At 30.1% G+C, this 11,482-nt stretch overlaps 3 protein-coding genes across 4 annotated transcripts; 2 read left to right on the top strand and 1 right to left on the bottom strand.

Moving 5' to 3' along the window:
- Positions 1–4: 4 nt before the first annotated feature.
- LOC123684359 lies at positions 5–3,252 on the top strand. Its single transcript, XM_045623588.1, has 5 exons — positions 5–143; positions 2,267–2,396; positions 2,461–2,581; positions 2,637–2,813; positions 3,083–3,252. Exons 1-5 carry the CDS (start codon positions 76–78, stop codon positions 3,196–3,198), a joined length of 612 nt encoding a protein of 203 aa, XP_045479544.1. The 5' UTR covers positions 5–75; the 3' UTR covers positions 3,199–3,252.
- Positions 3,253–3,685: 433 nt separating this feature from the next.
- LOC123684360 (programmed cell death protein 6) lies at positions 3,686–6,984 on the bottom strand. Of its 2 annotated transcripts, none has more exons than XM_045623590.1 (4): positions 6,739–6,984; positions 6,487–6,593; positions 4,283–4,551; positions 3,686–3,934 (listed from the first exon to the last, which is right to left on the bottom strand). In XM_045623590.1, exons 1-4 carry the CDS (start codon positions 6,795–6,797, stop codon positions 3,833–3,835), a joined length of 537 nt encoding a protein of 178 aa, XP_045479546.1. In that variant the 5' UTR covers positions 6,798–6,984; the 3' UTR covers positions 3,686–3,832. The 2 variants fall into 2 exon arrangements, with proteins under 2 accessions (XP_045479546.1, XP_045479545.1); XM_045623589.1 differs by lacking the exons at positions 3,686–3,934; positions 4,283–4,551 and adding exons at positions 4,808–5,203; positions 5,387–5,655 and having other exon boundaries at positions 6,739–6,936.
- Positions 6,985–8,079: 1,095 nt separating this feature from the next.
- LOC123684778 (breast cancer metastasis-suppressor 1-like protein) lies at positions 8,080–11,273 on the top strand. Its single transcript, XM_045624227.1, has one exon. It carries the CDS (start codon positions 8,397–8,399, stop codon positions 9,078–9,080), a length of 684 nt encoding a protein of 227 aa, XP_045480183.1. The 5' UTR covers positions 8,080–8,396; the 3' UTR covers positions 9,081–11,273.
- Positions 11,274–11,482: the final 209 nt, after the last annotated feature.

Here is an 11,482-nt window from a genome sequence, read left to right as displayed (position 1 = left end):
GGCGGTGTCATATTTTTATATCCCGTCAATTTTTTTGAAGTGTTTTCTCGAACTCCTATTTTAAGATTTTGAAACATGGAGTTCGAAAATAGGACATTCGAAACAACATACAGAGGAAGTTATATTCGTCAAAAACTACCTCCGTAAGTTATTTTACAAAAAATGAAGGTTTATTACAGCAGGGCCCCCGCAAGGGTCATCAACGCCCGCGTGCCGAAAATATTTTGGCGCCCCTTAAGGGGGGGAAGTGGAGAAAAACGTCGCAGGATAATCGGCAAAAAATGTTTCAGTTTTTGTTAGGAATTTATTTGTAGAAGGGTTGAAAAACTATCGGCAACCTTTATTGAATGCCTTAAGAACTTTATGCTGTCAGTTGTTGCATAATACATTTTTTAAATGTTTCATTATTTTATTCAAGCATTCGATCAAAACCGCATTTTATTTCAATTTTGTAATGAAACTGCAGAGTTTTCAAAACCTGAGCTTTATTCTTCTTTAAATTTTTCATAATATTCAGCTATGTAGTGGCAAAGAGGACAGGGGAAATAAAAAGTCAGGACACGAATACCAGTGATTATTCATAATATTATATTAAAATATTAATATTATTATTAATAATTAATTATTAAATATTATTCCATACTCCCAGCCATCTTCTCCCTTTGTTGAAGTCTAGCTTTTTTTTGCTCTCGAAATTTTGCATCAGAAGGTCGTTTTCTCTTGTATGGCTCCTAGAATTTAAGAAAAACTTGATCCAAAATTGGTAAGGACATTCACCCATGATTTACTTTGCGCCATCTCTTTGAGAATAACCCGTATGTTTTCATTTTTATGAATTTAAACCTTAAATCCGAGCCTTCAAACCTAAACGGAGTTAATATTAACAATAATAATAAGTTAAGACCGATCTGAAGCACATACCCTGTTCCTGTTATAATAATTAATTTTTGGCAAAGGTGAAATATAATTTTTTTAGAATGTCAAACGGCTACGAACATCAAATAAATAATACAGATCCAGGGTGCATATTAAAAAAAAATTAAGTATAATATGAGGTAACAGGTAACAAATTCAAAATATCAAAGTCGATTCAATTTTTTCACGATTACAAACAATACTTCCCTATTTGAAGCAAATAAAAATAATATTATAGTATATAGGTATGGGCTAATTTAGGATGTGCACCATTTTAAACAGAAAAAAAAATATCGAATTTTATAGACTGATAGAAATGCTAATTCTGTATGTGGATAGGTACTTACCATTTCATAAAATTTAATTTAATCACAACAAGAAACAGTAAAACAAACCACAATTACACAAAATACAAATCTTTCCAATTATTTGAGTATTTTAATTTTTTGCGTCTTGACCTCAACCCCTAAACGTTTCGAAACAAAATAACTATTCTTTGGATAGGTTTCTGCTGTTATAGCATAGCAAGCAGATTTTGGTAGTTTCAGAAATTCTCTGTAACATGTAGTATTTTTCCTACAGATGGTGGCGAAAGTTTCATGATTCCCCTGGCTAAAAGCTATCGCTTCGGTATTTATGATTGTTTATGTGTACCATATGCGTTTTAGTGATGATCGAAGAAATGGTGCCCGCCGTCCGGTGCAAGGTGGTCCATAAAGAAATCCCGTACCGACAAAGGGATGATTATTTATGATTTGTTTACTCGAAAAGAATCGTATAATTGCAATCTGTGGCCGAGGTTATTTTATAGGGATTGTGACGTTAGGGAACTTGTTTGGATGTGTAAAAGATGTCTTTGCACTTTTAAAATTGTTGAAAAAATTAAAAAAAAACTTTTTCAAAAACCTTTGGTCTTTCGGATTTTCATGCGGTCTATAAGAGATTTTGGCGCCCTTTAAGAGTGGCGCCCGCGTGCGGTGCACGCGTTGAACGCGCGGTTGCGGGGGCCCTGTATTACAGTGTGGTCCAACGAAAACTCAACACCTCGATTTTCCGGCTTTAAAATGAAAATGTGGAAAAACGCTTGAACCTGTCAATTTCTGATTCGAGGGGGGACAACTTTTGTAATTGCAACCCCTAACAGGGGTGAGTACAACCCCTTAATTTTGAATAGGGATGAGAGGTGTTGCGATACCTCATTTTGAAGATCTAATCGAATACTATCTGATCCTGAAATTTCGCTTCAAAATTTCCAAAAGTCGGAAAATCGCGATGTTAAGTTTTCGTTGGACCACCCTATAATATTGTAGATATAAAATAGTCAAGCCATTTCAGTTCAACTTATTTTCAGCCTCATCAAATATAAGAGCCACCAAGAATTTAAAGATCCTATCGCTGAAAGCTATAAACATTATCTCTCTACAGATGCAGGGAATGAAGAGGACAAAATAGAAAACTGTCACAGTTTTGTGAAGAAATATGTAACATTGTTTTATTATTGGCAATATGGAACTTCTTGATAATATAAAATTAAACTTATTGCAGAGTGAAAAACGCCCAAGAATTGCAGAAAAATACTTCAAGGTGCCCATGAATACTACAGTTGTGGATGAAAAGGAAGCTTTTGAGAAGAAGACTGCCTATCATCAACATTTTTGTTCATTCGGTGAATTTTTTCTTCAACTTTCTACACTTAAGATTATATCATAATCTTTCTTCAGATGGATACGAAAAATTTCTTCCACCTAAGGAGAAACCAAGAGTTCCACTGCCAGAGGGTTGGGTAGAAGGCACTACCACGCAGAAATGGTCTTACAGAAACCCAGTTATTTTATTCCCGAATATTTATAGAACCAGGCCTACTTTATTCAAGCCATTATGTGAAATGGATGAAGCATGTGAATATCTAATTATTCCTAACTCTTACAAGCTCCAAACTTCTGAAAAAGGACTCACTGGGTCCATCTTACACTTCTCTCAATAAGTCCATGCCTTTATTGTTTTGTAGTGAATATAGGCCCGAGACTTATTGATTGAAATGAAGCGTTATTATTACTGTTATTTTTTCCGACAATTATTCTTTCAAGAATATGCGTTGAACTTTCCACTATGACAATTTATTTATTTAGAAATATTATGCCTCTTCAACAATTTTTATTCATTTCAGACAAACATAGCCTGAAAAGGCAGAATATAAGCGAACTAGAAGGAGTAATAGGAGATCTAGGAAGATTTGTTTTGGAAAATGAAATGCACGGACCTATTTCAAAATTTGACCTATGAACTTTTTTCAAAATCTCTGAATTTTAGCCCACCAATAAAAAACACTGCAAATTTCGCACTATTATTTTCTCCCTTATCACAAAATTATAACTCCAAACTTAGATTTCTGCCAGTTCGATATTCTTATTTATCTTCGTTTGCTCTCCGTCAATAGCGTACCTATCTAATTAATTATCATATATTATATTGAATATACATATTTCATATTAAAAAAAAATCATATTGTTAGGTATTACTTGAAATTATTTATTCCATATTTGAGTAGGAATAAATACTTCATTACATCATGTTAAAAAAAAATAGAATTTACTACCTGTCGGGGAAGTACATGGTAGGTAGAGGAAAGACCTGCATTGCATTGGATAGACCGCCATTGATTTAGCGACTGACCACCAGGCGGCAGTTGGTGTTTGGCAACAGGTGTTTTGTCAATTGTCATTAAACAAATGGCATCTGGGGAATTCACAGGCAAAGAAAATTACGGAAGTATATTTTTTACGTTTTGGAGGTAATTTCTTTTAATTTTATATGAAAATACTTATTTACAGCATGCGTAAATATTAGTTGAATTTTCACAACCTATTTTACAAGTTATTTATTGGAACATTTGAGAATTTTCGTCAATACGAACTATTTATACTTTTAAACTAAACACCATACTCAGAAATTGCTCATAGTGTATTTGAATCATCCCATCTTGGTCGGTATCATATTGGCGAAAAGCAGAAGTCAGGGTCTGAAAAATGGGAATAACTGTAACCATGATTATAACATATATTTCGAGCTCACAAGTGGGCTCAGTATTCTACTAAGGTTGAACTAACTAATAATAATTGATCCTTATGTAAACTAACAGCATTTGGTATTGATTTGGGATCAAAAATTAGCTTTATTATTATTTATTCATTTATAAAATTTAGTTTCACATGATTACAACATAGTGGTCAAAACAGCATTAAATCTCAATAAAGTCTACAAGGATAAGCGTGTAGTTATTTCAACCTTGATAATTACCATAATAATTCATTAGAATTATTCCACATCTTTGAAAAAAAAGTACGCTTGACTCAAGAATTATACTCACATGTAAAGTTACACAACATTGAATGAAATCATCGAAAAGAATTGTTCCCTTTCCATGACGATCAAATTTCCTAAGCAAAGTGTCAATTATTCCATCAGATAGTCTATAACCGAATGATGACAGCGCAGTTTTCATTTCATTTTTATCAATGTTGCCTGAGTTATCTCTGTCGAAGGACCGAAAACAATTTTGCCAGTCCGTTACATATTTCCATAATGCACTGAAATTCTCAAAGGTTATTTTTCCCTGATTGCTTTTATCAAACATTCCTGAAAGAATTCCACATTCAATATGTAAACTATTTTAAAATATTCATTTTTATAGATAACAATTTTTCTATGATGAAAAATATATTATTTTTCTTTAGCGGTTTGAAAAATAATTATTCTAAATGAAAAATCAGAAATGTTGACATACCATTGAAAAAAATTTTACGTCAAAATAATTTTTCTTTGAATCTGTTTTATGGGGAGAACTGGTTAGATGTTTATTTAGTAGAGATGATTTGAAAAAATTAATTCGAAATTATTTGGAAACTTTTATAACAATTTATTGAGAACATTAACACATCTGTAACAATCTTAATGATAACAATCGTAACTTAACTTGTATAAAAAATATGTATCCTCAAAATAATTTATAAATATATGATCTACTAGGCATAATACAAAAAGATTTAGAGTCAAAAAAACCCTTGTTATTTGAAGTTAACCATCAACGTTTGAAAATTTGCAAATCTTAAATTCACATCTTATTTATATTTCAAAAATTGATATTATATTTCATAATAAGTTGGCACTTTTATTAAAAAAACATATTTCAAATCTTCAATCCAAATACCATGTTCAAAAACTGCTCGTAATGAATTGTGATTACTCCATCTTGATCCGTATCATATTGACGGAAGGCAGAAGTTAGAGTCTGAAAAAATAATATGTTAATTTAGAAATTGCACTAAAAGAGCCATCTTGAAATAAATTAAGGATTTAGGTTAGGTGATGATAGATTTTTGTGTCCTCAACATGACATGAGAGAAAATAATTTATTGAAATGACTACAAATAATACACAGAAATAAAAGAAAATTGGATGTATAAATACTCACATATAATACTATGCAACATTGAATGAAATCATCAAATAAAATGGTTCCATGTCCATGTCGATCAAATTTTCTGACTAAAGTATTTATAAGTTGATCTGACAAGCGATAACCAAAAGATGTTAGTGCCGTTTTCAATTCACTCCTATCGATATTTCCTGAATTATCTCTATCGAATGATCTGAAGCAATTTTGCCAGTCAGTCACATATTTCCATAAAGCTCCAAAGTCTTCAAAGCTTACTTGGCCTCTATTTGTTTTGTCAAACATTCCTGAAAATAATGAATAAATTCAAATAAAGGCCTCCTCTATGTTATAGGCTTTAAGCCTATATAATTTCATTTTAAATATTTCAAATTGAGTAACTTGGAAAATGCAAGACTTCATTTTAACATAATTATTGACTCATTTACAAACATAATAATTCTTTTATATTTTTGGTAGGAAAAACCATGGATTGTTATGTGCAATATTTATTCAAATATAGCTTGATATATTTAATATCAATCAATTCTGCATTATTTACTTTCATTTATTACAATAACTGCAACAAATAATTGTGATTCTGTTAAGTATTGCATTTTTAGTCACTTGTATAGTACATAGCTGAAAAGCAATTTACTCCATAGAATTTCAAGGCCTACATACCTACCTTACATCTCAAAGTAGATAAATCAATCAAACACATATCCGGATAATGTAAAAATCAATAGGAAATCAAAATTGTCAAGGATAATCTATTGACATTTTTGTGGAAAAACCTATATGAACAAAGTGAAAAATACTTTACAAAGCCGTGTAAATACATTGTGATTATTATAATTCAAGCAAAGAATGTATTTAACCACAAAATTAATTTCAAATAAATCACGTATTAAACCAGAAAAATTAAATTTTAAATAGAAGATTTACCCTATGGTTACACCTCATATTTTTACAGGTATATACATATATATTTCTGGATTGATTTTTTCATCTATACGAGGTAGCCTCATGTATATAATATTTATTATAATAATAGAATTGCTTAGCAAATTCAAAGGTAATTATTTAGAGTAGGACAAAACAACAAATCTAACTTGTACTCAATAATTCAAACATACCAATCATCAGTCTCACTGTTTCTGGATTGAATGGACTCCAAGTTCCATTCGATAAAGCCATCTGCAGTTCATCTGCATTAATATGTCCACTACGATCCCTATCCACCCTACAAATAAAATGTGATATGAGGAATAGGATTTCATATTATTAGAATAACAGTGTTTGAGAAACTTGTTTTCAAATGTAACTATTTATTTATTATTTCAAAAGAATATCAATGAACCATTGAAAGTAACTTTTGGGTATCTCACCTCTGAAAAACATTCCACAAAAAATCTCTAGTAGGCATGGGAGATGCAAATTGACTCATTTTGACAATAAAAAATATTTCACAATGAATAAATGAAAATAGTAATACAGATTACACAGATTAGTCCGTGATAGTAAAGCCCAGGAACGCCCTACACACACTCGAATTTTGACAGAATAGTTTACGAAGATACGAACACATGATAGACGTCACTATTTGCGACGTTGCCAGAGACAAACCTGTTTTTTAAGTGTTACAGATAATACAGATACGTAACAAAGTAGAATATGAGTAATAACCCATTGATGAGTAACTAACATATATAAATGGATTATGATAACATATCTGTAATATTCAAATTTATAGCCAAGGGCGGTATTATATGATAAAAGGTTCAATTCACTGATGAAGAATTCGAGGTCAAAATCAATTGTGTCCGTCTGTTCCTCAATAACTCTCAGAAAAAATTTGAATTTTTTTTAACTCAGTTAATGTTGTTATATGGTTCCAGAGATACCCATATGAAATTTTGTTTTCTAAATAATTGAAAATTACACAGTTACAAAAAGCAAAACGAATAATCCTACGAAATTTCGATACCTCAGATTCTTTCTATCACATTTCACGGAAATTTTGTATATAAAATTAGTACTACATGGATCCAATTATTTTAAATTTTCTGAAATAGGTATGCCTTATCTAATTGAATAACTAATATCGAGCTATCCACGGCAAACATATGTCAGCGGATTCCAATTAGAATCGCCCTTTCAAACTGAGAAGGAGATAGAAGCAACGAAATTAGACAATCTTTACCTAGGAATGAAATAAAACTGACAAATCAGTCGTGGAGCGTAGATTTAGCCATTGTTTAAACAATGATAACGCGTAGAGAGAGAAATCGACTGCAACATAAGAGTGAGACGCATGATGTATACATCAGCTGACCGGAGGCACAATAGTTTTGATTGGTTCTGCATATTGAATCAATCAATACTATTCTATCATTGGTTGAAACTCAAACTTTTTTATCCTCTACATATAAATATTTATTTTTTATATATTAAATAATTTACAATTCTAGACATCTTTTCGAAACAATTAATTTTCTTAATAGGATAATCCATATACTTTTCCTAGATCTGTTTTTAGTTTATAATTTTCAATAACAAGTTATTTGGGAAAAATAAAAGTTTAAACCACCCTGAAATTTTCAGTTTATTTATTTGGAATCCAAAAATGGAATAGTTGGAAGTTTTACAAAATAATATAATGCTCATTTCTTTTTCTTTATACTCTGTTATCTATGTTTCTGTCATACATTTGACAATGACATTTACCTCTAGTTTCTGTGCAGTCTGCACGTACGTATGAGTTCTGACTTCTGGTTTATGTGTATAAGTGGCGGTGAAAATATTCTTTTACTTCAGAAGGAAAGTATATGCTAATTATCTTGAAATGTATACGGCTGAAGTGATCTAGCAAGGCGAAGAAAGATATAAGTGCATATCTTTCTTCGCTTTAGAATTTTCCCTCTAAGGGGTTACAAAATGGGAAATACCATAACACAACATAACCCTCGAGATAAACACAAAGCCAAATAGCAGATAAATATTTTAAATTTTTATTGTCAATTTCTTTGGAAACTCAATATTCATCATGAAGACCAACAACACCAACGATATGAGTGATGGTGAAGTTTCTGATGCGGAATCCAATCATTCTAATTCTAGTAGAGACAACGATGGAGGAAGAGAATCAAGTGAAGATGTTGGTGATTCAAGTGATAGTTCCGAAATGGATGAAAGTGAATGTGAAAATAAAAGAACCCAACTTAGCCAACATGTTCAAGATTTAGAAGGTCAATTCAGTCATCTTCGAGAACAATTATATCAAGAACGCTTATCTCAAGTTGAGCATCAACTAGTTGAAGTTAAGGCTGGAAGGTCGTTAGATTATTTAAATCCTTTGGAAGAATTACAAAAAAATATGAGTATTAGAATTGAAGTGGCTGGTATTCTAAGACAGTTAAAAATTGAAAATGTTCAGAATCAGTACGAAGCAGAAGAACAAGCAGCAGAACAAAATTTTGAAAGTGAAAAGGGCCTAGCATATGATTATTTCTTCTCTGAATTAATGGATACTATTCGAAGGTTGGAGGAAGATAGACATAACTGCGAGTTGAGTTGGGGTGAAGGTGGTGAATGGTGTTCAAGACCTAGATCTCGATCTAGAAAAAAGGCAATTACAGTGTCTGGACCTTATATAGTGTATATGTTGAAACCTCAAGATATAATGGAGGACTGGACTTTGATTAGAAAAGGTCTTAAACGTACAGCATGAGGTTCTTAACATGCACTCGCTGGTATTAATAGGAGGTATGAGTGGAATTTTTCAATATGTTGTGATACGAATTCAAAGAATTCTTATTTTCTTGGTATTTTTCCGTTGAAGCACAAATTTGAATTATTTTTAAATAAAATATTATTTTTTTGATTGAAGAGCATAAAATATGTTTATACACATATATACTATTTGATTGATTCAAAAAATTGAATGTTTTATGATTCTATAACCAAAATACATAAATTTGAATTCTAGTTATGCTGTAATAAACTCATTATTACTAGCAGTTATTGCTTTGAAAGACAATTTTGTTTGAAATAATTTTTATTAGAATTGACTAATGAATAATGGCATTTTTAACTTTATAATATTATTGCAATAACTATTTATAATTTATAGTTGATATGACAATTCAAAACTTACGGGTCTTGCTTATCTTTCTGATCTTATACATCCTCAATTTAACAAGTCATAAGTAATATGGAAAATTTAGGACTATCCACACCCCATTTCATGAAAGGATGTTTATATTTAATTCTTCATTCTTTTAAATGAGTTTTATTATGATTTTCTCATAGATTGATATGATTTCTCTCTTTTCAATTTTGAATCAGAAATTTCAATATTATATGGAAAGAATATAATATTTCTTTCATATAATATAATAGGTAATGAATCTTGTGTTTAAAGTAGAGGCAGTAGTTATGTATCATAAAAGAAATCATTTTCATTCATCTCGGTAAAATTATCTGAATTACTAAAAAATGCAAAATTATCATATCACTTGTGGGGCATATTTCTTCCTGATTGAAGATAGTTTCAAAAAGTTTAAGTGCATTGTTTGTACATTAATATCTGCACTATATTTTTAATTATAATATGGACAAAATTGTGTACTTACCACATATGCTGAAATTCAACTATTTTTGTTTGAATTATATAATGAAACCATTTCAAAATTGAAACTGAATCATTCAATCAAACTGTTATTTCTACAGTATCCTACTGTTGAAAGAATTATTATTTTAATAATTATATTTGTACCTATTCTTAAAAAACTATGTGAAGCAAGAAAGTTTTTTCAAAATTATAAAATTTTCAAGTTGAAGCTTAGTAATTTTAAGGGCCATTCGCACCATTTGCCTAAACATTGATTAAAAATTTAAACGTTGATTACTCTATGGTTTCCCAAGAGAAATCAGAAATTAATCAATGTTTAAATTTTAATCAACGTTTAGGCAAATGGTGCAACTGGCCCTAAATATTGACAAAATACATTCATTTCAAGTACAGTTTTGACGGTTTTTTTTTCATTATCTATAGAAAACGGGTCAATTTAAAGGGCAAATTTAGATTATTTGTTACATAAATTCTTCATTTGTTTTCCATATATAACATCATGGTGGAAATAAAATATGTTTTATTGCAAGGCTCCACCTGGAAGTATGGTTGATATATTTAAGGAGTACTCTTGAAAAATCTAAATACTCTCCAATTTCTTTCATTTGTATTTCATATTTGGACAGCAAAAGAAGAAATTTTAATCACAACTCAAAAAATTTTTCATACATATTACAATCATCAAAATACTTATCATTTTCTTGTTTTCACTTGAAAATTGTGAAACAAAAATTTGTTTTGTAAATTATGTTTATAAATTAATTTAATACTGTTGAACATTGAAATTGTTTATGTTATATTTTGTAGTCTTAACTTGCCTAAGATTCAGATTATTTATTTTTCTTTCTGCTTGGCAGAATATATTTTACAATGGCTGAAGAAATAATTTCAGATATAAAGCTTCACGAAATTCATAATTTTTTTAATCCAATAAAAAAACACTTTTCATTTATTTGATGTCCATTGAAAAAAGTTACTTCACTCATATTGAAAAATTCATTATCTATTTTCAAGCATTAGATAGTAAATTAAGTTTTAAATTTTTTAAGTTAAATTTCAAAATTGTATTTATTTTATATATTTCGGTCCTATCATTTTGAACATTGAAAATAAATTTTTTTGTGTAAAGATCTACCATTGGAAAATATTTAATATTAACTTATTATTTTAAAAGTAACATAGATTTAATGATATCTTGATAGTCAAATTTCTTAAGGCCGATTGCATTGTATAAAGGGGCTACTATGTAAAGATTTGTTAATGACTGAATTAAAACTGCTGCAAAATTTATACAAACGTTCATTATTTCCGCGCAAACTATCATCATATCAAAATATTGGACTGTAATGAAATTTAATACAATTCCAATAGTTGACACCTTGTTCAGTGAACAGATCTCTTTATCATGTTGTCATAATGTATTTTTGGATCTGGAATTGTCTTAAACGATAAAGTTCGTCACTCACTGATCCTAAATCAAATTCGTAAAAATGATAAGT

The sequence above is a fragment of the Harmonia axyridis genome, chromosome 7, assembly GCF_914767665.1.
Source record: "Harmonia axyridis chromosome 7, icHarAxyr1.1, whole genome shotgun sequence".
In the NCBI taxonomy this organism is placed as follows: domain Eukaryota; kingdom Metazoa; phylum Arthropoda; class Insecta; order Coleoptera; family Coccinellidae; genus Harmonia; species Harmonia axyridis.
Note: the sequence above shows the minus strand (reverse complement) of the source record. Positions and strands in the feature narration are given on the sequence as shown.

Coding starts and splice junctions, on each gene's coding strand:
- LOC123684778 (XM_045624227.1), top strand. CDS start 8,397: ATGAAGACCAACAACACCAACGATATGAGTGATGGTGAAGTTTCTGAT.
- LOC123684359 (XM_045623588.1), top strand. CDS start 76: ATGGAGTTCGAAAATAGGACATTCGAAACAACATACAGAGGAAGTTAT. Junction 2,397..2,460: donor ACAGTTTTGTGAAGAAATAT/GTAACATTGTTT, acceptor AACTTATTGCAG/AGTGAAAAACGCCCAAGAAT. Junction 2,582..2,636: donor TCAACATTTTTGTTCATTCG/GTGAATTTTTTC, acceptor ATCTTTCTTCAG/ATGGATACGAAAAATTTCTT.
- LOC123684360 (XM_045623590.1), bottom strand. CDS start 6,797: ATGAGTCAATTTGCATCTCCCATGCCTACTAGAGATTTTTTGTGGAAT. Junction 4,552..6,486: donor AACAGTGAGACTGATGATTG/GTATGTTTGAAT, acceptor GAATTCTTTCAG/GAATGTTTGATAAAAGCAAT. Junction 3,935..4,282: donor AATGTTGTGTAACTTTACAT/GTGAGTATAATT, acceptor CCCATTTTTCAG/ACCCTGACTTCTGCTTTTCG.